The sequence below is a fragment of the Sceloporus undulatus genome, chromosome 1 (genome assembly GCF_019175285.1).
Source record: "Sceloporus undulatus isolate JIND9_A2432 ecotype Alabama chromosome 1, SceUnd_v1.1, whole genome shotgun sequence".
NCBI classification, from domain to species: Eukaryota; Metazoa; Chordata; class Lepidosauria; order Squamata; family Phrynosomatidae; genus Sceloporus; species Sceloporus undulatus.
In genome coordinates this window covers 275,034,558-275,062,409 of record NC_056522.1, presented here as the reverse complement: position 1 = coordinate 275,062,409, position 27,852 = coordinate 275,034,558, and the positions used below count along the sequence as shown (strand labels likewise).

Sequence of the window (27,852 nt, the reverse complement as noted above, 5' to 3'; positions counted from 1 at the left end):
CTGTCCTTTATAAACACATGACCAGGTTGAAAATTTGACAAATGAATAAACCAGCTGTTACCCTTGCTCTAATCTTTGGAACTCTCTTAGCAATAGCAATAGCAGCTACATTTCTATACCACTTAATACATTTCTATACCGCTTAATCCCTTCCCAGGGATGTGTAGTTTGAGCCCATCAGTTTTGGCCATCAAAATGTTTGATCTTCATTTTAAAGAGTCTGCTCCATTGTAGGTATGTTGAACAGTTTTGCACTGAAGGGTTTGTAACTTTGTTGCGTTCTTTTTTACATTTCTGGAGAACTGTGATTTTATGTTGTTCTGTGTTCTACAAGCTTCTTTGAGAGGATTTCTGAAAATATCTAAAATAAATAAAAATAAAATTTGAAAATATATTGTTAATATTTATCATGTTCATGGGATTAAAGTTTGGTTCTTCCTGGTCAAAATATGCTCTTCATATTGCCTTATCTTGTGATTTGTGATTTGTGAATGAAAATGAATTCTTGTGTGTGTGTGTGTGTGTGTGTGTGTGTGTGTGTGTATAGACTTTAAAATGAATAAAAAAGAATTAAAAAATATGCTCTTAATAGTTTTCTTTCCTTTTCCTCCTAGGTTGATGGAATATTGTGCTTAACTGACATCCTTACAGACAGTACCCACTCCCAAGCTACCCATGCTGAAGCAGCAGCGGTAATAGCTCAGATCACATCTCCTCACCTCACTTTCACTCAACATCTTGGCAGTTTCCTTGAGAACATGGAGGAGATTGTCTCAGCACTTTTGAGTATGTATATTGAAATTTTTCATGTTATTCTATGCAAAATGGCAGGGCATGGCACTTTACAACAAAGAAAATGGAACCTTCTTCTGTCAGTCCATTTATTTTATCATTTATTGCAGTAATTTCAATATTAACATGAATGTCATGAGTCAAATGTAATTTGTTCATCTAATGGGCTAGTGTTGAACTCTGCATTCTTGTTAATTATGTACTCATTTGATTGAACTGAATACGTTCTATAATTCTGGTTAGAATGTGAAGTGATATATCTCATGCCACATTACCACGATGTATCTGTGGGCTTCTTCAGCAAGCTGTTGAACAAATATATGTTTCCCTATTAGGGCAGGGATGTGTGCAAATTGTGCCCCTGGTAGTCCATTTCTGCCCTTCATAATTTTGTCAGCTTCAGTCACTTCATATTCCCCCACCATTCTTTTTGTGACTCAAAATAGGGGAGGCGTGCCTTTCCTGGAAACAGGGATTTACTTTTAAATGAAATGAGTGCTGCAATTTTTGGATATTTAGTTTTATCTTTAGTTAACACCAACATGGTGTTGTATTTATTTATAACATCTAATATATGACACATTGTTGTAGTATGGATATTTGTGATCTTTATTTCCCCTTTGTATTCATTTAAGCATCTAAATAAATTGCTGTATTGTGCTTAAAAAAAACAACACTTTTCAGCCAGCCCCCTTTGCACACTTCCCTGCTTTTTCAAAACACATCCTGTGTTGCTTTTGTTTTGCTTTTTTATTAAATTCTTTTACTAACATAAAAGAAATGCTTATCAACATAATAAAGACAATGTTATATTCCGCATTATATAATAACAACTAAGGCCCTGTGCAGACCAGCTATTAAGGTTGGCTTGGGGGTGGAATCAGGGCATGGCGTTCACATGATGCACCCCCTGACTCCAACCCCATGGCAGCGTGATGCTGTGCACCACACTACATGGCACACGGTGTCATGGCACTTCTCTGGCACTGCATTTAGATGACACCGTGCCAAAGGAATGCTTTAAAGCCATGGTACGGTGGCTATGGTGCCCTTTCCAGGGCCCAAAAAGGAGCCACTTTTTGCGGCCTCTTTTTGCACCATGGAAAGGCCAGATCGGGGCTGCGGCATGTAGTTGCTGTGGCCCCAATCTGGCTCTAAAAGGGGTGGCTGCAGGCCAGCCCTTAGGGGCAGTCTGCACAGCCCCTTAGAATAAGAAATAAAAGGAGCATCCTATATTAAATATAGGAGCCAGTGTGGTGTTGCATTAGGGTTGTCATAAGTTGGAAATGATTTGAAGGCACATAACTGTCAGGAAATGACATTGGTGTGGCCACTAGGGGGAGCTGTTGTGCAGATAATTTACAGCTCCAGTGGCAGCTAATGTGTCAGCATTCAAACAGGGCATCATCGGAATGTTGATGCAACTGTCAACTGTCAGTTCTCAACTGTCACTGAGAGACAGTTGGTGCCCATGAGTGGGCTGTGTCTGTAACAGTGAGTCAGTTGGTGCCTGAGAGAGTGGGCTGTGTCTGTTACTGAGAGGCAGTGAGATGGTTGTGTGTTAATGTGACTGCCTCATAGGTTGTGTTATTGTTGGTTGGTGTAAATAGTATGTATTAGAGACGGATGTCCAATACACTGTGTATATCTATGCTGTAAATACTGCAAAGGAAGATTAAAGCCCTCGTTTAGAGTGAAGATTTGTAAGAGTCGTTATTAGTTGAAGACATCTTCACAGATTCCTTCTTCTTGGCGTCCTGTCGACGTGGTTGAACTGTGCAGGTGGTCGTGGTGGACACTGCGTGTCATTTCCATAGGTCCCAACAAGGGTTATGGACGCAGCACACGAGCCACAACAGCAACAACAACAACAAATCTTAAATATAGTTCTCATCACAACTTTTTTGTAATAATAGTGTGGCTTCCTTTCCTCCTCAGAAGTAGTTGTAAAAGGTACTTTTAATTACATTCTTTATCCCCTAACTTGTTACATCTATCTCTTTAATCTGTTATTTTCTTTTTTACAATGATTCAACAAGTTAACAGTTTTAAAATAATAATCTTTGCTTAATAATTAATTCTCCTAATTAAACTTAACATATTTATTTATCCTCTACAACCAATATATTACTAATTTACTAAAACATAATAAAATAAATAAAATGCTAAACCAAAATTCATACTGCAAGGATACTTTGTGATACTTTGGGTGGTCCACCATGCATCCCTGGCTGGTTTCAGGAGCAGAAAACTGACTCTCAGACTGACTTAGTTGCTCACCCTTGCTCTAGAGCCATTGCAGAGTAAAGACTGGGATCTGGGAAAATGATGACTCAAGCTGCTTAAGATGGCAGCTCCTAATTTATTGGGTTACTTTAGAGGCGGTGTCATTCCAATGATAAAGTTCTGCCAATTCAAACTCATTTAAACCCTATCAACCCTAGCTTACATAATATCTCACTGGAATTTAGAGAAGGGGGTAAGTACTCTCTGAAGAATTCAGTGTATGTTGAACATATTTAGTTTTAAAGGTGGTTTGAAGTAGAGTCACACTGATGGGATTGATTTGGCTTGTTAGATCTTTCAGATAAGGACTCATTTTCTTTTTTTAATCATATTTTTATTAATTTCAAAATTAAAAGTAACATGCAAGTTGCAAATTCAGTAAATGAATAGTGAGTTTACATAAATACTTCCCACCTTCAAGGAATTGGTTCTTCATAATTCTTTGTGGCTTTCATTTATCTCAATTCATTTTTGACCTCTACCTATAATTTTAACTTCCCTTTCTATCCATTTAAACCTCTACTGCAGTAAATCTTAAGTCAAGTAACACAGGTTAATGGGGCTCATTTTCTTTTGTATTGTTAGATTCCTTTGTAAAGTGCCATACTCATTGCTCGAAATGTATCCATGTATTCTTTTATTTGAGTGTCCTCAATTCAGAGTGAAAAAACTCAGGGGGAATCAGGAGAATTCTGAGAGGTCTACCCAAGCTTTGGTTCTATTATGTATTTACTATACACCGGGTTTTCGGTGAAGGACCAGTCCAGGTTAGGTGGGCGGGGGGGGGGGGGGGGGTGTTGCCTTGGTACATAAGAACACCTTGTCTCTCACCGGGAACCACATCCGTCAAACTTCCTTTATCGAGTGTATTTACTTGACCCTGAAGGCTAGAGACAGTCTAGGGATTTTGTTGATGTATCGGCCACCCCGTGCGCTAACTGACTCCCTTAACGAGCTGACACAGTTGGTCTCGGAGCTGATGCTGGAAACACCCAGGCTACTTGTCCTGGGTGATTTCAACATCCCCTTCGCGGCCAACTATGTTCCATCCGGTGCGGCTCGGGAATTCATGGATACCATGGCGGCCATGGGCCTGTCCCAGCTGATCTCGGGTCCAACGCATTTTGCGGGTAATACACTGGATTTGGTCTTTTGTATGGATGCGGAAAATCCCGTGGGCGGAAATAACCAATATTTCCCCCCGTCATGGACAGATCATTTCCTTGTGGAGGCAAAAATCAAGGCTCCTACCCAGCTCCCCCCCCGGGGGTGGTGGACCTATTAGGATGGTCCACCCTCAAAGGCTGATGGAACCCAGAAGGTTCCAAGAAGCCTTAGAGGGGTACATGGTTGGAGATGACGGCAACTCTGTTGATGCCCTGACTGGTATCTGGGATACCGGTCTCTCTAGGGCTATACACAGGATCGCTCCCAAGCGCCCTCTCAGGCCTGCTTCCAAACGTAAGCCCTGGTATACGGAAGACCTCCGGGCGAGGAAGCGGGTTCTGTGACGGCTAGAGCATCGCTGTTGGAAACACCTACGCTTAGCCGACAAGGCTCTCCTAGACCGCCTTTTGGAGGACTACGGAGAGGCGATACGAGCAGCTAAGAATTCGTTCTATGGTGCTCGTGTCGCGTCCGCGGAGTCGCGTCCAGCAGAGTTGTTCAGGGTAGTCAGAGAGCTAACTCAGCTCCCTCCTGCCCCGAACCAGATCCTTGAACCTTCTAAGGCCTGCTGTGACCAATTTAACAACTTCTTCATGGATAAAACCTCTTGGATAAGCGAAGGTCTTAACGCCGGCATTAGAGCAGAACCTAGGGTAGAGGTATCCAGAGCCTCAGTGGACTCCATTAAACTGGATCAGTTTGAGTTGGTTAGTACCGATGATGTGGACAAGATCCTTAGAAGTGTTCGGAAGACAACCTGCTCTCTCGATCCCTGTCCCTCATGGCTAGCGGCTCAGGGGGGACCGGCTGTAACCTCGTTGTTACACCGGATTATAAATACATCTTTGAGGGACGGGCAATTTCCATCCAGCTTAAAATTGGCCATTGTAAAACCTCTGTTAAAAAAGCCCTCCCTCGACCCCCTGATGCATAATAATTATCGGCCAGTTTCGCTACTGCCATTTTTGGGGAAGGTGATTGAGAGGGCGGTTGCAATCCAGCTTAAATCGATCTTGGATGAAACGGATTATCTGGACCCATTTCAAACCGGCTTTCGGGTGGGTTACGGGGTTCAGACGGCCATGGTCGCCTTGGTTGATGATCTCCGTCTGGGCATCGACAGGGGAAGCGTGTCCCTGTTGGTGCTCTTGGACATCTCAGCGGCTTTCGATACCATAGACCATGGTATCCTTCTGGAGTGCCTGGCAGAGGTGGGAATCGGGGGCACTGTGCTCCAGTGGTTCCAATCCTACCTCTCTGGGAGGTTCCAGATGGTGCAGCTGGGAGACGTGTGCTCCGATAAGAGGGCCCTCATATCTGGGGTCCCTCAAGGAGCCATTCTGTCTCCCATGCTTTTCAACATTTACATGAAACCGCTGGGAGAGATCATCCGGAGACATGGGGCGCGGGGTTATCAGTACGCTGATGACACCCAAATAGTCTTCTCTATGTCTCCGACTGATGCAGTGACTGAGGATGGCGTCTCTCCTCTCGTGGCCTGTCTGGAGTCGGTAATGGGCTGGATGAGGGAAAACCGACTCAGTCTGAATCCAGAGAAAACAGAGGTACTCGTGATAGGTTCTCCTGGCCCGGGGATGGCGGTGGTTCCACCTGTCCTGAACGGGATCACGCTTCCCGTGAAGGACTCGGTACACAGTCTGGGGGTGCTCCTTGACTCGTCGCTCCACCTTACATCTCAGGTGGACGCGACGGTCAGGAGCACCTGTTATCAGCTTCGGCTGATTCGCCAGCTGCATCCCTACCTGGGCCAGAGGGACCTTGAAATGGTAGTACATGCTCTGGTAACCTCTCGACTGGACTTCTGCAACGTGCTCTACATGGGGCAACCCTTGTACCAAACCCGGAAGCTACAACTGGTACAGAATATGGCAGCCAGACTGGTCACTGGCATATCCAGGGCCAGTCATATAACACCAGTGCTTAAAGATCTGCACTGGCTGTCTATTACTTACTTACTTAAAATTTTATTCAGTCATTGACCAGCGATACAGTACAGAGTGCAATTGCAGCAATACAAAAACAGAATGTAATTGTATTATTTGTACATTGCTACTTATATAATAAAACATTAAAAACAGAATTAAGAATAAAAGGTAAAAAAATGAGTGAGTATACATGCAGCTATAGCAGCGAGGGTTGAGTAGCACAGTATGTTTCTAGCTCTGATAATTTCCAGATTTTGGCCTGTGTGAGTAACACTTTCTATTAGCCTTCGAGGTTTTATCTCGTCATGTGGGGGCGTATTTTATATACGATGTGGCAAAATTTAGCCACTGTATATACAACACTAGGCGACTGACTATTCAAGAGATTACAAACAAGTACAGTGTCTGAGCTTCCTGGGAATTTTTCTAAAAGTGGGATGATCAGTTGAGACCGGATATCTTTAAAGAATAGACAATACAGGAAAGCATGTTCAAGGGTTTCAATATCACAGTTATTGCAAGGGCAAAGCCGTGCTTTGAAAGGAGTTTTCTTGTATCTTCCTTCTAGAACCGCTGAAGGGAGGGCATTAAAGCGGGGGCTGTCTATTTGTTTCCGGGCACAATACAAGGTGTTGGTTATAACCTATAAAGCCCTAAATGGCTTGGGCCCAGGATACCTAGAGGACCGCCTCTCCCCATATAATCCGCCCCGCACACTCAGAACATCTGGGCAGCAGCTATTTAGGGTCCCAGGGGCTAGATTGGCCTCCACATCCAGGAGGACCTTCACCATCTCGGCCCCGACCCTCTGGAACTCGCTGCCCGGAGAGCTCCACTCGGCCACCTCCCTGGCCCAGTTCAAGAAGGGATTAAAGACCTTCTTGTTCAAATTAGCATTCCCGGACACAGGCTCCAGCTAGTCTCCCCCCCCCCCCTCTGACAGCAGTGGCAAGCTGGTCAGAATTGGTTTTAATGTGATTTTAATTGTAAATGTTTTTTATTATATGTATTATGTTTGTATAATGTTGTACACCGCCCTGGTTCATAGAAGGGTGGTATAAAAATAAAACTATTATTATTATTATTATTATTATTATTATTATTATGTGCTGCTATTTGTGTCTGCTTCTACTTTCTTGGAGATATGCACAGTAATCTAATACAGTTAATTGAACTTAGGCTGCAGTCTTACATCACCATATCTGGGAGTAAGCGCCACTGAACTCAGTAGTACTTACCTGGAAGTGAAGAAGGATAGGATTCCACTCTCACTGATCTCAATGGCATTTGAAAGTATTAAAAACTGTATTCTGGTCATGGTGAATCTTGAAAAAAAATGAAAATCAGTGTAAATCGTTGATACCTGTTCAATGTATACACATAGTTTACACTCTTAACCATGCAGTCTTCTTCCTGCCTACTGAGAAGGATCTTTCACTAACATTGATGGGATTTGCATATGCAAAACTGCAGCCTGAAAGTACACGCTAATATGTGTTTGTTCAAAAACAAATCTCAATGAAATTTGGTTTCTATTCTGTTTGCAGTCTAAATTACTTAATTTAGTTTTTTCTGGATGATATGAACTGGTTTATTGTGACATAAGTTAAAACAAAAAAAATTCTAGGGCTTTATGTATTCCTCATACTGCCACTGTAACACTGAACTGGACTGTCTAGGAAAAAAAATACAAAAGATAAAATCTTAAACATCCTTGAAATCATTTAGTGTGTGTCCAAGGATTTTTCAGCATGTATTCAGATGGTGTAATGGGAATACTGTCTGCTTGTGGAACAGCTTTTGATCCATTGAATGCTTCTCTGAATGGAAAAGGAAGAAGACAGTTTTCACTTACTCCTCCTTCCAGTTGCACCCCACCCCCAAATATATTCCAGGGCTGTGGAGGACCCTCCAGAACAGCATGAGAGGTAATCTAGAAAGCTGTCAAAGGTGGGGAAACTGGCAAAAATCCCTATCTCTTGTATTAGTAGATGTGTTTGTTGGATCAAAAGCTGCTCTATGCCATTGGACCCTACCCCCTGTTTCCATTTGCCTTTGTATTTCAAAACAAATGCAGCTGGTTAGCAATCAGTCATGGTTAAAACACATCAGTTATGGCCATGCTGATTTTAAAATTTCCGTACTGTTACAACCAATCCCCCCCTCCGACTAGCTCACAAAGACCTAGCTGTGCCTAAGCATATTTTGAAGAGAAGATTGCATCTTTGAGCACACTAATGACACTTCTCAGTCATCAGTTTCCTTATAATATTTATATATGAATAATTGAATTACTTTTTTCATATATGTATAATCTTTAAACCACAGTTGAATCAATTGCTGAGTGAGTCAGAGCTTAGTTAAAATAAATGTGTACAGGATTCAAAAGGCACTTAGAAGTAATAATAGCTGCATCTGCAGCATTTTTAAGAGGGGTTCAATAGTGTGTGTGTGATATTCTTAGATTCCACGTACATAATAGAAGCACGATAAACTGAGGAATTATACTCTCAGATACTGCTTACTTCTACCCAAGTGTCCATGCTATCTTATTTTATTAGTAATACAGCAACACTGTGAACAATATCCAGTGTTTTGCACTGGTAAGTGTACTTCAACACTAATGAAGCCAGTAATCACAGAGAATTTTGTTCTTGATTTTTCTTGGTACAGTCGGTGACAATTCTGCAATAAACATTAATAAGAAATTTGGAAAGTGAAACTATAATACAGTCTGTGTGAAGTAAACTTTCTGGGTTGATGCTGCACATGTGAGTGAATATTAACAAAAGGAAATCTGCTGGGGACATTAAATGCTCAATGACTGAGTGATTTCTTTTCACCAGGGCTGTGAAAATGCTTGGAACAAATTGCAGATTCTGAAGTGAATCAATTTGGACTTATTCAAATCAGGCTTAGATCAGTCCAATTTGCACTGGAATTAAATTAGACTAGTCTAAGGTGATGCAGACCAATTTGAAATGGGTGGGTGGGTGGGAGGTATACTGTGTCTCCAACCAGGTCATAAAAGAAAAAAAAAAAAAAGACATGGTGGAGAAATCAATAGGTGCAGGAGGGAAGGTGGATTCTGCACAGTGACGATTATTAGATTCTGGTCTAGAGCAAGAATTTCACCAACCCTGTTCACTTTCACTACAGTGCCTCTCAGTGCAGCATTTTACTTTTGACCAATACTTCTTTTTATCTGTATAATTCAGAGTAATTGTACTTGAACTCTGAACTTAGAGGCTCTAGCACAGTGCTTCCAGTATTCAGGGGGGATGTGCCCACTTTGTAAGGACACTTTCCTTTCCCCCTGTACCCTTTCTCTTGCATTTGTTGTACTTTGTTTGAAAGTACACAGAAACAAACAATTTCTTACTGTGGAAGCAGTAGACATGCATCTTAGATGCTCGTAATGTGCCAATAGCAGCATAACTAGGCAGAACTGTGCAATGAACCGACTACATATGTTTAAAACATATTTCAGTTTTTGGAAAAAAAGGAAATTTAAAGATAGCTAGCCTCCATTGCCCAGATTATTTTTAATGAAGGTGCTACCGTGCCTCCTGTTTAGTGCATTTGTGTCCAAACCTGCAAAAGTATAGCTGTTTTGTTTTTGGAAGACAATGAGAGGCCAAATGATTTGGACATCTGAATCTCAATTCATAGTCAGGGTACACAGTGGGTTGCTCTCCTTCTGATGTGGTATGAATCAAACTGAATACAATTGGCTTCTGATCTGAACTGGAGGACCCATGCATAGGCTCAATTTTAAGCAAAATCAAGATAAGCAGCCATGTTGATTTTAAGAGGGGGTTAAAGGAAGATATACTGTGGCACCTAAGAGATGGAATATAACTTGATTGGGACTTCTATTTACAATAGCAAGCCTAGACTTCTTGTATACTCTGGGTACCTATTTGTTTTAACTGGAAGACTCCATCAGATTCCATATTTTATGAGAATGGAGCTAAGTTCTTGTATATATTAATTCTGGGTCTGCCATTAAAAGCAATGATTGGATTGGTGTTGAGGACTGTATTCTGCTGTATAGGAAAATCCAATGGAAATCCATGCCTTAATGCATATTTAAGCAACTAATCTTTGGTCTGGAACATTGTTGCACAAACATTCACCAGTAACACCCCATTTCATTATCAAATACAGAAACAAATTGAGGAGGGAAAGCCTATACATTTATATATGATTAAGTTAACAATCTGAAACATTTATGGAGTAACTTTTTTGTATATAAGAACTGGTGCCTCCTTTCACCTTTCCCCTCCTTCCTCCTCATCCCTTTTTCCTTTTTGTGCCACGTTTTATTAGACTGTAAACCTATGGGCATGAGCTATTATTTTAAAGAAATGATCTCTTGGGGGCTGTGCAGCCTGGCTGTTTGGGTCGGCTTGGGGGGGGGGGAGGAGTTGGGGTATAGCATCTATACGATGCACACCCCGGCTCTGCCCCCAGGGTGGCATGACATGGCATGTGGTGTCACAGAACGTCTCCAGTGTTGCATACATATGACGCAGTGTCGAAGGAGTACCACCAAGCCTCGGCAATGCAGCAATTGAGCCCTTTGCAGAATGCAAAAAGGAGCCGCTTTTTGCAGCACCTTTTTGTGCCCTGCAAAGGCCAGATTGGGGCTGCGGTGTGCATTTGCCACAGCCCTGATCTGGCTGTAACAGGGGTTGCTCCATGCTGCCCCTTCAGGGTTGTGTGTACAGCCCCTCATTTGCTCTGGAAGCACTTGCATTAAAATACTTTAAATAAATAAAATAAATAACTCCATCTTGTGTTTTGATAATTTAGTAGCTTTAAGATTGTAATGAATTTATTTTCTGCCTATTTAGAACTGTGCCAAGAGGCCACATCTGGAGAGGTTTTCCTGCTGGCTTCAGCTGCACTTGCCAATATTACATTTTTTGATGCGATGGCCTGTGAGATGTTGCTTCAGCTGGATGCAGTGAAAATTCTAATAGCAGCTTGCTGTGACAAACAGAAAGTAGATAGCCCCTATTCCCGGGACCAGGTAAATGAACACACATTTATATCCTGTTCTATAGAAACTGATGTGATAGTTCATGGTCTTGAGGCATGCTCCTACACACCTATAACATGCTTAAGGCATGTTTAAACATGTAATATCTGATCTGGAACATTGTTGCACAAACTTTCACCAGTAACACCCCATTTCATTATCAAATATAGAAATGGGCCCAAGTCAAAGTGCCGGTTATGACATATAAAACCCTATATGGCTCAGGTCCAGGCTATTTGGCAGTCTGTATATGCCTATATGAGCTACCCCAGGCTCTGCGATCCTCAGGACAGGCCCTTCCCTCAGTCCCACCACCTTTACAAGCATGAATAGTGGGGACACAGGAGAGGGCCTTTTCCATGGCTGCTCGTAGAGTGTGGAACTCCCTTCCCAGGGAGACCAGAATGGCCTGCTTCTTGTTGGCCTTCTGCCGGCAGGCTATGACCTACCTGTTCAGAACAGGCTTTTAAAACAGAAAGTTTTTAAAGCAAGGGCATTTTTATCTTTTTAACTGTATTTTATTCGTTTAGCATGTAATTTGTTTTAATATGGTAATAATTTGATTTAATATTGTAATAATAATAATAATAATAATAATAATAATAATTTAATTCTATTCTAATGTATAATTGGGTATGCTTTTAACTGTACTGTTTTTGTTAATGTTGTGAGCCATCCTGAGTCCTAGTTTTGGAAAAAGCATGGGATGATGATGATGATTATGATGATGATAATGTCATCAACTGTTGACTTGTTCTGGTGGATGAACAATAGCAGATTTGTACCTAAATGATGGAAAATCCATATCTCAGGTCCACTTTGTTTTTCAGAGATTAATAAACACAGGCCTGTAAAATTAAGGGGCATAAAACCTTTTTTTAATATATGTGTGTGTGTGTGTTGGTTTTATAGGAATTTGGCATTCTAAATCCAAAAAATGACCTCAGATTTTCTCCATCAAATACAGTTTTTTTCCACAACTTGCTTTGACATTTCTGTGTTTTAATATGTGACTGAATGAAATGATCCTGCAAAGAATTATCCTGCAAAGAGTAAGAAAAGGGTTAAAATCTTTTAATATTTTCAGAGCACAATTCGCTGATATAAAACACAAAATCTGATCAAAAGCAGTAAAAGAAATTGTAATGGAATATGTCTGTGCTAGTCTGCACTGTTCTGCACATGTTGTATGCACTTAATCAACACTGGGTAACAACTGAATTGATAAGAATATCAAATTTTTGAAAGAACTTTGTGTGGCATGGCATTTTTATAGCAATACCAAAAGCAAGCCCATTTCTACACTGCTTATCAGTGAACTAGCACTCCCTAAGCAGTTATAATGTGTAAGCCAATTGCCCCTTACAAGCTGGGTACTCATTTTACCAATTTACAGAGGGATGGAAGGCTGAATGGACCCTGGAACCCTGCCTGGGATTGAACTCACAATGAACGTGGGATGTAACTTTAAGAAGGTGGGTCTTATCAAATTTCCCCATCACTGGGAAGTACGCAATTTGCAATCCGGGTTTCTGCCGCATCTTTTCAAGAACGGGAAAATCCTATTCTTGAAAAGATGCTGGAGGAGCTTAGAGAAATCTGGGTTGTAAATGAGCTGCATATTCTCCAGCAATGGGGAAATGCTATAAGATCTGCTTTCTTAAAGTTACATCCCACGTCCATTGCAGGAGCACAGCCAATGTGATAAACTCTTAAGAGTAGTCTGAGAGAAATGGCCATTATTTCTAGTTTCCCCTTAACACAATGGATTTCATAACTATGGAGATACAAGCAAAGTATTTTAGGTTGATTGGCTGTTGCTCTGTGGGAATAACACACATTTGAATGGCTGTAAATAATTCTCTACCATTTGTAAGCATGGATAGGTGGTTTGAACTTGCAGGAATAGCTGTGGGAGGCTGATAAATGAGTGTAGAACAAAAGATATGAGTTCAAAGACATAAGGAACAAACCAGCCATTTATCCTGCTGGATCACGGTAACTAAGCAAAACATGTTATTATATTTGCTGTATCTATTTTGCAGTGGAACAATACAACGATCTAGAGCAAGAGTTGGCAACTGTGCATGGAATCAGCAAATTTCACAGTCCATATACCTCCAGAGAAAGCCCAAATAACTCAATTTTTCTCTTGTGTCTATTTCAAGTGCCTTTCAAAATACTCAGTGGAGGTATTGGGGGATAGTAGGGAGTTCTGTGGTGGGATTGGGGTATTTTTGCATGTTATGAGAGAGGACGTCAAAATCATCTGGAAGATTAAAGGTTGAGAAGCACTGATCTTTACTGTTTGCTCACCACCAAGTTGGTATCTGTCATTTATTTAGAGAACACAGGCTGTGAAGTGAACTGAGGAAAATGAATTTTGTGGCAAAACTTTGCAGACTACCTCATCCTTGCATCTTATATATGTATGCTTGTATGTACTGTACGTTGGAAATAGTTTCTTTAGTATTTTCTAAAAGTTAGCCATAGAATTTCTTGCATGATTTTGGGTGGATAGATTTAAAGGAAGAATTCTAAAAGCAAATTTTGTCCTTGGCTGATGTAAAGGTGTGGTCTGCAAGAAATAGATACAGGGATAACAAAGACAAATTTCTTTTAAAATAAAGTATTACTTGGTTTTCTGCTGAATGTTCATCACTATCAGAGACAGTATAGAGCAAATACAGATGGGAGGAGAAGTCATTAGTAGACAAAAGCAGGACTTTCACTTGCAGCATTCCAGATGAGTTTAGTAATATTAGAGTCCTGGCATAAATGGAAGGTAGAAAGAGAAACGCACCATTGTCCTATTAACGAACTGGATAGTCCTTCATCAGCAGGCATGGTTGTACTTTCAGAGACCTGGGTAAGCATTTCAAGAGATGCACAAAGATAGGCAGAGCCAGGAGCAATGTAGCCCTTAGTCACTGTGGAGTCACTGTGCTGGTGAACATTGGAGCTTGTGAAGTTACTTTTTGTGGACAGTGCGAATGTGGAATTCATTGGGCTGGTCTCACCATGGGGAATTCCATAGTTCACCTTGAGGAACAAATCCAGCCAAGGAGAAAGACACTACATGTCTGAAGGATCCTAGTGCAAATAGTTCTCTAAGGCCTGATCCAGACTGGCACTTTGCACTGGCCTGGACATGTTGTAGGCTTGCTGGGGGGGCAGAAAATCCACTTGCCCCACAACCCTACTATGTGGCGGCGGCATAATCATGGTGGCCTCCTGTGCACAGGGGGGCCGCCATGATGACATCACACGCCGCATCCAAATGGCACAGCGCGTGTGGGATGTCTTCGCGTCGCCCCAGGCTGCTTACAGCAGCCTGGCTACAACACAAGAAGGAGCTCTGAAATGGAGCTCTTTCTGGGCATGCGCCTCGTTTCTGCAGTCACCAAATGGCTGCAGGAACGACGCCGGGGAGAAAGGGCCTGAGTGGTCCCTTTTCCGCATGGCTCTGGCTCCCAGGGTGTTGCTTCTCTGTGGTCCAGAAAAACTCCGGATTGGGGCCACAGGGCTGCCGGTGAGGCTGCCCTGCTCCCAACCCAGAGTGAAAAGGGGTGGATGCAATCAGCCCCAAAGGGGCGGTCTGTACTGGGCCAACGTTTCTCGGTTGTATATTTCATCTAACATCTTTCACAAATATGATCCTATTTTTTCTCTTCTTAAAGCTTCCAACAAGATTTTCTTCTTTATTTCTAAATTGTTTAACATTCTTTACAGGGTGTTACACTAACAGTTTTATGTATATTTCAGTATAGATTGTTCTGGTGACGTCTGCCTGTCTGTGCTGGGATATATAGATTGGGGCTTGCAGTGAAGTTAAAATATGAGTTCCAAGAAAGCTCCACTAGTTTCAACAAAACCTGATTCAAAACCTCAGTGAAGCGCAATGAATGACCTACCATTGACGTCAATGGGCTCTGGTTCAAGATGCCAGCAGTTTACAATCTCTGCTGGCAACCATCAAGCAACTAATACTTAATTTATGCACTTCCTTATAGTCCTCTGCATTTTTGAAAATGAAACACTGCAAATGAAATGAAAAAATCTTAATACATCATTATGGTTGAAAAAGGTCTCTCTCTCTCTCTTTCTCTCTCTTTCTTCTCTTTCTCTGTGTGTATGCTTCCATATTTTGAGCAGTAAGTCTACAGTGGGGTAATTTCTATAAAGCACCATAAAGCTGTGGGAAAATCACGCTCCAGTAATATCACACTCCAGGGAAAATCACACTCCAGAAATAGTGCCTAGAGATACTATGGTGAGGTACAGACCGCCCAGAAGAGGAACCTCCTTGGTGCCTCTCTCTGCTGCACAGCTGTGCTGCAGCATACAAATTGCGTGGCACAGGTGTGCAGCAGAAAAGGAACTCAAAAAAGCGGCTCCTTTTTGCTGCACCACAAAGCATCAAAGATGGCGCCTATACGTCGCAGCTGCACAGCTCCGTATGGAAGCTGTGCCGCTGCGACGTAATGGTTACCTGTGCTGTGTGTAAGGTGCTGCATAACGGTGGTGTGCATGACGTGTTAGGGTTGTGGGGCGTGTGCACGTGCCACCCCGAGGCAACCCTAGCATGCCGTGGATGCACCGCAAAGGGCCCATCTGGAGAGGGCCTTTGTAAGGATATGCAGTTCATCATATGCTGTTTTGCAACTACCTTAAAAAACCACTGAAATAGGCATGGCTTCCCACCCCCTCTCTTAGATTGAGATATTGAGGGTCCTTGTCATTTTCCAGCTAATTCTGGGTTCTGGGGTCTCCTTCATCAACTTCTGGTCACCAGAGCTCACAGCTCATGATAGTGGTTAAACCAGACAAGGCAGGTTAACATTGATACCCCACATAAGCAGTTTTAAGTGTGGAAATTCCAAGGTATTTATATGGAAATTGAGCAGGCTCTTTTCATAGGACTTTTTCACATGGAGCAACTTGCTGTTGCTAACATGCCATCAAAAGGTTCCAGGAGCATTCCTGAAGCATGAAGGTGGGATACCCAGTCGTACTTCTTAATCGTCATTGAGGCATCATCTCCTGTTGTCAAAGCGTTTGTGGAGCAGCCATTTCTTGAATAACGGAAATTCCTATTATTTAAAAAATGGCTGCTCTGTGAATGCTTTGACAATGAGAGAGAAGCAGGATGCTTCAATGATGATTAAAATATCATTTGAGAGGAACCAGTAGTAAGCATCAGGGCTAGTCCCAACACTTGGCAGATGTGACAAATACAAGATGATGGAGGGCAGGACTCTATGTGCCAGGCATCTGTGCTGCCCTATTAAGGTACCCTCCTCCTTCTGGTGTTGTGGTGACAGTGTTTCTATAGCTAGTGTTGAAGTAAGATCCAGCTGCCACAAGCAACAAAGCTTTTGTACCTGGAATGGAAGAGGGTACCATTTTGTCTGTCACTTTGGTCAGCAAAATGCCTTGGGCTCATCCCTTCAAAAGAGGCAATGGAGCTATGTCTCCTCTTTCAGCTATAAGCAAGTTCTTCCTTCAACAGTGAGTTCATTGAGGATGGCCTGTGTTAATGTTTGACTGTCTGCAGTGTACCAGACTGGGAAGGTAATACTGAAAGAATTTTGAGGACAGTAATATTAGACAGTTATTGCACAAGCAGCCCAAAGTCTTGAAATGCACTCAACTGTAGTAAATGTATTCATTTAATGCATGAGGTATTGGCTAGAATTCACGTGGGCAGTTATGAACGTATAAACAACAAAGGTACATAGCTTTGTAATGATTCCCATCCCACTCCCTTTAATCCCTAATTACCAGACAGCAGCCAGTGCAGTCAATGGGGGTCTGTTCTTCTGCTGATTGGGAAACTGCTGACTTATGGTTTCACTCCCTGCCATGAGCAATCTCTGGTGCAAAAGGCAAAAGTAGGGTCCCTGTCACAATTCCTTCTCATGCCATCAGCCAGCTGCTTCCCAATCGACAGGGAAACAGGCCTCCACTGATGGCAGTGACTGCTGCATGCTATGTGAGGACTGGGAGATTTTCCCAGTCCTTGTGTATCTCCATGCTTGTTTCATGTTTACAGTCCCTACGTTTCCCCTAGACCTAGGAGATCATAAATTATGACTTGGGCCTGAGACAGATGGGCCAAAAATGCCATGCTGCTGCTGATACTAGGGTTCCGGAGTGCGTAGCATCCACATACTCCAGAACCTTAGGACGTGCAGGCGGTGGCCTAATGGCGGCCTCCTATCCACACAGGGGCTGCCATCTTGACGACACAGCAAAAGGAAGAAGAAGGAAATGGTAGGGCCACTACGTGGAGAAGATGGCAAAATGCTAACAGAAGACAAATAAAAGGCAGAATTACTCATTATTATTATTATTATTATTATTAAACTTTATTTCTATAGCGCTGTAATTATACACAGCGCTGTACAAAGTCAGTAAAATTAGGAGTAAATAAAAGCCTGCCCAAGGCGTACATTCTAAGATAATAACAATTAAAAGAGGAATAGATAAAATTACCATATAGAAAGGAAAAAACAGATTAAAAACATCAAATATCAAACAAATCACATCACATCAAATATTGTCAGACAGCCAGATAACAATCACAAATTCCCTGAGAACTCTTCCCTAAACAATATGGTTTTCAGCTCAGCTTTAAAGCTGGTTAGGGAAGTGATGAGCCGTGCATGCAGAGGAAGAAGGTTCCAGGAATGAGGGGGAGCTAGAGAGAAGGGACGGATCCGGGACGGGGCAGAGAAGATCCTGGGTTGAGAGAGGAGATTTTGGCTACCAAAGTGGAGAGTGCGAGTAGGGATGTAGGGAGAGAGAAGATCAGTTAAATAAAGAGGGGCCAGCCCATGCAGGGCTTTAAAGGTGAGTAGCAAAAGTTTGTACCTGATGCGGAAAGGAAGAGGGAGCCAGTGAAGGGAAGACAACAGAGGGGAGACATGATCATAACGGCGAGCGAGTGAAATAATGCGTGCAGCTGAATGCTGAACAGAACTAAATGGGTGGAGGTGAGAGAGAGAAGCCTGCCAGGAGGAGGTTACAGTAGTCTAATCGTGGACCACTAGGGCATGGACCAGTGTTTTTGCGGTAGAAGCTGAGAGATATGGACGGCTTTTGGCGATATTATAGAGAAAAAATCTACGACTTGGCTTGTAGTCTGGATCTGTGGGATAAATGACAAAGAGGAGTCAAGAGTGAAAACCGCGGACTGTGGGCTTCCTGGACCGGCTGGATCGAGATGTTTTGATGGAAATAGAAAAGGAATAGTGAAGGGTGGGCTTAGGAGGGAAAACAAGAGCTCAGTCTTGGACATATGAGCTTCAGACGCCGATTGTGCATCCAGTGGGAGACAGCTGTTAACAGGATGACACTTTTGCTCTAGCTCTGGTGAAAGATTAGGGGTGGAAGTACAGCGGGTATCATTGGCGTCAAAGATGGTAGGAGAACCAAAAGAACTGATAGTTGCCAAGGGAGAGTGTGTATAAAGAGAACAAAAGGGGACCCAAAACAGAGCCTGAGGAACTCCAACGATAAGGGGACAGAAGATGAGGTCTGACCACCCAAGACCACTGAAAAAGTCTATCTGACAAGTAAGATGTGAACCATCGAGAACAAGGCCCGAGAAACCAAGGTCAGAGAGTACATCTATTAGGAGACGTGGTCCACAGTGTCGAAGGCCGCAGACAGATCGAGTAGGACAAGGATAGAATAAAGGCCATTCGCCTTGGCCCGCAAAAGATCATTTGAGATCTTAGTAAGGGCCGCTCTGTGGAGTGCCGTGGGCGAAAACCAGACTGGAAGGGATCCAGAATGGATTGGTTTCAAGAAACTCAAGACAGCATGAATAGCGACTCGTTCCAACACCTTGAGAGAAGAAGAAGGAGAGAGAAGAAGAGAGATTGGACTATATAGCTAAGCCGAGGGGTCGAGAGAGGGTTTTTTCAGGATAGGGGAAACTAAGGCATGTTTGAAGACTGAGGGGAAGGAACCCGAAGAGAGAGAGAGATTAAAGATATAGAGGAGGGAGGGTAACAAAGAGGGGGCTATAGAGATTAGAAGACAAGAAGGAAGTGGGTCAAGAGAACAGGTGGTAGGTTTGGATGAGTTCAGCAGCGAAGAGAGTTCTTCCAAAGAGACAGGAGGAAACACAGAGAGTTTATTAGTAGGAGGGGTGAGGAGATTAATGGTGGGAGCCAAATCATGAGGAGTTAACTCAGAGCGAATGGTAGTGATCTTTGTAATGAAGTAATTGGCGAAGTCGGAGGGAGAAAATAATGGAGAGACGGAGGGAGGAGAGGGTTTTAACAGTGTGTTGAAACAGGAGAACAAGCACTGTGGGCGCCTCTTGTTGGCGCAGATCAATAATTTAAAGTAGTCTTGTTTGGCCATCGACAGGGCGCGTGAAAAGGATAAAAGAACAAACTTAAAATGGATAAAGCCGGCCCACTCCCTGGACTTTCTCCAGAGACGCTCGGCTGCTCGGGAGCAGGACCGGAGAAATCTAACAATGGGAGTGATCCAGGGCTGAGGCCAAGTCGTAGAGGAAGAGGAGGACACGCGCGTAGAAACTGGGGCAAAGCTGTCAAGAGTTGAGGAGAGAGTAGAATTCAGTAAAGACATAGCTGAGTCAGCAAAGTCCCCAAGATTGAGAGAAGTGAAGGATGAATCCAAGGATTGAGTGAGATGGTTAAGGTTAAGAGAATGAAGATCACGGAACTGGCAGAGGACGGTATGACAGGGAGGAGGAATGTAGGTAAGAGTAAAGGAAAGTAGGTGATGGTCAGATAGTGGGAAATCAGAAGCCAAGTAGTCAGACACGACAACTTGGAGGGGAGAACTAAGTCGAGACAGTGACCAAGGGAATGGGTTGGAGAGTTGGAATGGGGTTGGAGACCGAAGGAAGCTAAGAGAGAGCTAAAGCGAGAGGTTGAGGAATTCTGGGGATCGTCGAGGTGGATGTTAAAGTCACCTAAAATCAGGGAGGGGACAGTATCTGAAAGAAAAAATGTCAACCAAGATTCAAAATCTGTGAAAAACTGAGACGCTGAACCAGGAGGATGATAGATGATGGCAACCCGAAGTTGCAGAGGAAAAAAGAGTCTAATGGAGTGTAATTCAAATGAGGAGAAGGAATAACTGGGGGGAGGAGAGAGAACCTGAAACTGGCAGGACTTTGACAATAAGATGCCGACCCCTCCTCCGCGACCCTCAGGGCGGCCAGTGTGGGTAAAAGAGAGACCGCCAAAAGAAAGGGCAGCAGAGGTAGCAGTATCGTGGGCCGGAAGCCAGGTTTCAGTAAGGGCAAGAAGATTAAATCAATCTCAATCAATTACTCAGCACCTTCTTTGCCTCAGTGTTCTCAGAAAAGGCAAAGGGTGCTCAACCTGAGTCTAATGGAGCAGAAGACAGAATAGGGGAATTTCAGCACAGAATAAGTAAAGAGATAGTACAGGAATATCTCATAGAATCATAAAATCATAGAATCGTAGAGTTGGAAGAGACCACAAGGGCCATCCAGTCCAAGCCCCTACCATGCAGGAACTTTCAATCAAAGCATCTCTGACAGATGGCCATCGAGCCTCTGTTTAAAGACCTCTAAAGAAGGATATTCCACTACTCTCCAAGGGAGTGTGTTCCACTGTCGAACAGCCCTTACTGTCAGGAAGTTCCTCCTCTAATGTTGGGGTGGAATCTCTTTTCCTGTAGCTTGCATCCATTGCTCTGGGTCCTAGTCTCTGGAGCAGCAGAAAACAAGCTAGCTCCCTCCTCAATATGACATCCCTTCAGTTAGCACTCCTTTGTTGCTCTATGTCATTCATTTTTTAAAAATCCACTCAGCTGCTAATTGCATGAATGGAATTTTGCTTGATTTTGAGACAACCAAATTAGTCTGTGGTGGATGCACTTGTCCTGAAGGAAGTTGGTCATATATTTGTGCATTCTGTAGGGTTATCCACTATGGTGGAGAGAACTCTTTCACTTCCATATTTCCTCAAGATTCCTGATTAAATCTTGTTTTCCTCAAGATTCCTGGTTAAAAAAATTGGTGACAAATATATCAAGTGGTTACATGTTAGCTGGGTAGGTTGCTGTTTGATATACAGTAATCTTCTGAACTGCTCCATATTTGACTCAAATACAATTAATTTACTGCTGCCAGTATTTTTAAAATGGGTAAGTGTTCTCTTCTTGATAGACCAAATTGTTCCATTCAGTAAAATGGATGGATTAAACATGCCAGGCTCCAAATATATTGTAAGTTAGAAATGATTAAAAGAGCAAGTGAATAGAAATGACGTTTTTATCCAATGAGTCATCTTGCCAAAAATGGAAGAAAGATAATTTAATTGAGATCAAATGTTATCCAGTATTTCCTCAAGCACAGCAATGATGGCTTCTACAAAGATGATAAATTTAAATAAAGCAATTTTCCTAATAGAAAATGTACCACAATTTGTGTTTTGAGCTTCTTCTTTTTTTGGTAGCATCATTGCTAGCTTTTTAAAAACAATTGTCTCTCAGAAAATCAAATAAATAATAATAAAATAATAAAGTTTTTATTTGTACCCCGCTCCTTCCCAAGATCAGGGCGGCTTACAGCAAATGGATAAAACATAATAAATACAATACAGATTAAACAACTAAATACAATAACAAAACAGACTAAAATGCCCCATAAGCCCAACCTCTTGGCCACGAAAGAGGAGGGAGGCCCACAAGATTTTAGTCAGGGAATGCCTGTTGGCATTTGTGTAGTTTAAGAACTACACAAATTTTGGTTTTCCAGATGTTTTGGATTTCATCTCCCAGTATTCCCAACTGTTGGTCAAACTGGCTGGGGCTTCTGGGAGTTGAAGACAAAACATCTGAAGGACCAACATTTGGAATCACTGGTTTAGTACAGTGGTTCTCAGTCTTTGGGCTTGCAGATGTTTTGGACATCAAATTGCAAAATTCTTGACCAATAGGCATCCAAGCTGGGCCTTCTCGGAGATGAAATCCAAGAACATCTGAAAAGCCAAAGTCTGCACACCAATGGTCTAGTACAGTGCTCCCAAACTTTTTTCTGGCTACTACACCTTTTCATCTTGGGTAACAACCCTAGTACCTTCCTCCCCTCACATGCATATTTCTTGATAATAGGTCTGCTGTTCTACTGCAAATTCAAAATAACCAATCTTGGTCACTTTGCATCTGGTCACCTGGGAAGAGAAACCAAGCAGCTGGCTGAACAGCAACTGAGAAGCTTCTCACCCATACCACCTCCACAGTAAAGGCCAGTGCAGACAAGAAGTCTCTCAACCACTGCTCAGCCAGTTGCTGAGTTGTTACTCTCAAGGTGACCGGGTGTAAAGGGAGAAGCTTCACCCTGGCAAGGAAGGAATGTCAATCCTTTTTTGTTGGGGCAGAGATGGGCGCAGCCAGTGTGAGTGTTAAAGGGACATACAAATATAACACTTTCCCTCACACGGCTGGCCTCCTCCTCCCGCAGCCTCTAAGGGAACAGCTGGTGGGAGATGGGAGAGAGAGAGAGAGAGAGAGAGAGAGAGAGAGAGGATGTTTTGGAATTCCTCCTGTACCGGAGGGGAAATGAAGGATATGTCCTGGAAAAGGAGGGCATCTGGGAGTTTCAGCTCTTGCTGAAATCAGACAGGTTTATGGACCAGCCACCTCCTCTTTCTCGTGTGTGTGTGCGTAGTGTGTGTGTGTGGTTTTATGGGAGTTTGCAAAGGAAGTTTGAAACAGTTTCTGGGGCAAAGAAAATTTCCTCCCCAGCTTCCCTTCCCTCTCTGGAGCATGTGTGTGTATGCACTTGTGGAAATGACAGTTTGGAGCATACACAAAAAAAGTTATTTCCAAGCTATCAATGGGATTGTGAGATCTTGCTTTGGCTCCAAGCATCTGGTAAAGAGCCAAGGCTAGACTTTTCCACATTATGAAGTCCCAGGTCTCCCCTCTTCACTAGTTTTCTAGTTTTATCCTGTTTTAACTTTTGTATCAAATATTGTTTCAGCTGTTTAGTTTAACTTATGTTGTAAGCCATTTTGAGTCAAATGTTTTGGAGAAAAGAATAAATAATAATAATAATAATAATAATAATAAGTAGTAGTAGTAGTAGTAGTAGTAGTAGTAGTGGTAGGTTGGCAACTCTATTTCTGAAATATACAGCAAAAGGTGATTTGTAACCTGTTGTCACATACAGATTTGGAAATTCAAGTTAATATTTGTCACAGAGATGAATCCTTATCTCCAACATTCAGTCACTTCAGACCAGTTCACACTTACTGCTTGAACTCAAATAAGAATATATTCTTTCACTGCTGGATTACACCCATTGTAGATCTTCTGACTGTGAGAGCTGGCCATATGGAGAGTATTGCACAGACAGATAACATTTCTGTGGAAGTCTGCATTTGTGTGAACAAGCTCAGTCAATTAATGACTTTCTGGAACAATATTTCAGCAGCTTGAAGGGTGTTCAGAAACAATACTTTTCTTTTGTTGCTGCAAATGTCACAGCTTGACTGTTGGCTAATGTTTACTTTGTTTCTCTTGAATATCTTGGCATGTGTGACACAGTCATTTACAAAGTAGCTGGGCTCATATTTAGGAAATGACTTCAAAAGTATCACTTTCATAGTAAGGGCGTGTGAGGTAATAGTTTTGTTTCTGTGAACCAAACTGAAGATGATAAATTACATAATTATATTTCACAGAATACTTAGGAAATTAAAAAAAGTAGCACAATTGCTAGTATTGGAGATAAAAATAAGAGGAGGGCAGAGCTGGGTAGCCTCACTTTTATGAACTCTAGCAATGTAGTTATAATATTGTTCTCCTAATTAGTTTTGCACAGGAAAGCACAACTTCTCTGTATCTTTAAAAGTGTTCATCTGAGCTGTTTATATGCCTGATTTGTTTACAGAATAAAAGGTATCACAGGACATCAGAGCTGGATCCAGTCAATAATAGGAGACTTCTTTAGAGATTTTCTACATGCTTTCCAAGAACATTTGGGATGGAGGTGGGTGGGACTGGAAGTAATGGCCACTCCTAAAGTTCTGGTTAGTTCCATCCCACCTGCATCTTCATGTATTCAATGGAAGATTTAAAGGGAGAAACTACTTTCACCCCATATAGGCAGTTTTACCTTGTATAATAAGGATATGCAGTCACGTGGAGAGGTCCATATCAGTTCAACCAAACACATGTGGATATAGCTATGGAAGAAGTGTTTTGGGCTCACATTTCCCTATTAAAATATCCAGTTTGTGCCCCCTGGGACTGCCCTGGGACTGGCAATGGCACATTGGGTATTTTGCTCCAGAAAATGCAAACATTTGCAAGGCTTGCAAGACGTTTGGAAGAAGAAGAAAAGATACACACAAAATTCATTAGAAAATTGTGCATGGATAAAAATGCACCAAGTGAACAAGTCTAATCTTTAACCAGCCAGAAAAGTAACATCAGCTCCAATTTCCAGTAGGAAAAGGCATGTAAAGATATTTCATTCAATGTGTGAAATGTGCACACTAGGGAAAACACACAGTTTAGGTGAAATGTGAAACAAAAATGTACACAAAATATTGCTGGGAAAGGGAGGAGGGATCGTGTCCCATTGTTTGGAATGAGACAAGAATGCTGATGGAACTGTGAAAAAAGAAGTGGTGCTGAAAGATCATCACTCTTCCCAATATGTTCCCCTTTCAGACCATTTGCAGGTGGTTTGCCAGAAAATACCTTTATTTTGCTCCTGAGGAGCTCTCCTTAAATGCTTCTAAAAACACCAGTCTGTAGAAAGGGGATAGGCAATGTCCCAAGGGCCAGACACCATACATGCTCTCCCATTTTTATAACTGAAAAAAGCCCTTGTCTACTTTTGTGAGTGTGAGAAGAAATATCAGCAGGTTTGGCAGATTATGAGCTCTTTTAGACTCAGGATACATCTTTTGCCTCAGATGTTGCTGTCAAATAACCACTATACAACAGGTTGGAAGTAAGGCCACAACTTTATTTGCAAACAATTGGTAGGGTTGGCACAAAGCATAAGGTCAGGATCTGTGAAATCAAACAACCCGATGTTGTCTGATTATCCAAACCTGGCACCCACCAGGTGCTTGGGATGACCTAGGGGCTAAGGAACACAACTTGACTGCAAACATTGTCTTGCGTTCACGAATTCACTAAGCCCCTAGTCACCGGGAGGCGCTCCCGCGTTCTGGCCCTCGCAATGGCCAAACGCCTGCCCTATTCGCCTCCCGGGTATCTATTGACTCCCAAACCAGAGCTCCATAGCCCTGGTACAACAACGTGCAGATCCTGGCTTATGCTGCTGCCAAAGTTGTGACGAAAAAACACCCACAAAACAGCAGTGGGTGGGTGGGAGAAGCTCAAAGTCTTTCTCCCTTCCTCAGCTTGGCTCCGCTCTGCTCGAAGCCAAGCGCCAACTGAGGGCTGGGGCCGGCAACGTGGCCTAAAATAGGCCTAGGCCCTGCCCATATTGCATGCTGTGCGGAGCCCCTCCTCCAAGGCCACCCAACCAATGGGCAGCCCTGGAGGACCGGAAGCTCCGCACCAATGAGCCCAGCTCCCAGAGCGCCGTGGAGCGATGGGACCGCCCCATCCGCTCCGCGCACCAATAGGGAGCCGGAGCAAGCCCCAGTGCACACTGGGGCTTGTAGTTCCAGCTGCTTCTAGCGGCAAAATGGTCTGCCCGCCGAGTCGGGCGACCGTTTTTTTTCCACACTGGAAGTGACCAGAAGTCACTTCTGGTTCTGAAAGTTGTCTTATGCCTAAAATAACCAGGGAATCAAAAACTGGACACCATTGTGATGATAAGCATTGTGCACTGTATTTTGCCTACCCTTAGTGTAGAGAACTGCTACTCAAAATGGTAATTACATACTGGTGCCACCTCCTGAAATACAGTATTGACTGCTTGGGTCTGCTGAGAAAGAAGCAATTGTAGCCAGTGGGCACAAATATGGTATTGGTCCTTAGCATACTGAGAGGAAAAACTCTCCTCTTATCCACCATACCTGTCAAGGCAGTTCAGTCATTGCTTTTCTAAACCAGTTTATAATAAGAGGGCCAGAATCTTGCATCTTCTCTTCAACAGGTCTTTGTGCAATTAACTGAATTGAAAGAAAGTATAGCAGAAAGTAATTTTGCTTAGCAGTGTCTGTAAGATGGCAATTTACTAATATTAGCACTTTCAGACTTTGCACCTAATGAAATGACACAGTAACTTTTGTTTTAATATTGAATTTTTCTATTCATACTAGTGATGGTAATAAAAGCTTATGAAAAGCTGTTTTCTTATGACTAAGAAAGATTTAATTAGCACAATGACTCCTGGCTCTGAAGTGAGAGATGCTGACCACCAGAAAGGGAGAAGGTGAGATCACTGAATAGGGGGGTGGATGGGTCCATGAGCATTCATTATTTTTCATTCCCAAATGCCTTCCTCTGTTTTCTTTCTCACTAGCTTAATGAAGACAGTCCACTATCTTATAGAAGCATATTTACATTTTCATTTTTTAAAAAAGTCAGGTTCCTAGCATGTAAACTTTATGTACTTGCAGGAGAGCACTCAAGTGAGCCACAGCTGTAACTGCTGGCCACATGGCGACTAACAGCCAGGGTGGAATAGAGAAGGGTACGAAGTGATATTATAACCCCTTGTAAATATTTGAAATTCTGTCATACTGAAGATGGAGCAAGTTTATTTTCTTCAGAGAATAGGACCTGGAACAATGGATGCAAATGACAGGAAAATTACCATACATTAAAGAAGTCATGGGCAGAATAGGGAAACTGATGAAGAAATGCAACTTCTTAATGATCTACAGATTGACCAGAAAATCTAGTTAATGCTGCACTCAGCAAAGGACAGGAGATACCCTCTTACAACCACATACCGTTCAGCTGTGGATAAGTCTACATAGGAACAGTAGCATCACTAGGGGGATGCGGGGTGTGTGGACTGCACTGGCTGACACCACTGAAGGGGGGGTGACACCCGTGAAGAAAGGGTAACACCCAGTGAACACCCCCACCTCCCTGCCCTGCACCATAGTGCTCAACAGAGAGGGAGGGGGCCCAGCTCCCTCATTTCTGCCCTGTGCGGCTTTACTTCAGAAACCCCTGCACTGGGTGACACCCTGGTGCAGGACACCACTGTACAGGGACCAACAAATTCAGTGTTCAAACACGAATCAACGAACACAAGAGACAATGCAGACTGGGTCAATCAGAAAAATCAGCAGTAGCAGAACACATTATAAGCCAACCAGGGTACAGAATGCTATTTGAAAACACCGACATTCTGGATCATACCAACAACTACTTGGTCAAAATGCATAAGGAGGCCATTAAAATCCACAAACACCTCCCCCACAGAACATGTCCTCTCCCTTTCATAGGGTTTTCTTAGTCAAGGAATACTAAGAGGTGGTTTTGCCAGCTCCTTCTTCCTAAATACAGTATAGCCTGCAGCACTTGGCATTAATTGGCAGTCTCCCATTTAAGTACTAACTAGGGCTTTCCCTGCTTAATTTAATTGAAGATGAGACAGGTTCATGTGCCTTCAGAGTGAGCCTACTGATGTACAAATTGGTTCTT

The 27,852-nt window shown here is 42.7% G+C and overlaps 1 protein-coding gene across 1 annotated transcript in view; it reads left to right on the top strand.

Moving 5' to 3' along the window:
- The window catches only part of INSC (INSC spindle orientation adaptor protein), a 143,314-nt gene that overhangs the window by 102,809 nt on the left and 12,653 nt on the right, over positions 1 to 27,852 (top strand). The window contains exons 7-8 of the mRNA XM_042438402.1: positions 615 to 786; positions 11,051 to 11,229. Coding sequence (XP_042294336.1) covers positions 615 to 786; positions 11,051 to 11,229 — 351 coding nt within the window. The remainder of the gene's footprint in view (positions 1 to 614; positions 787 to 11,050; positions 11,230 to 27,852) is intronic.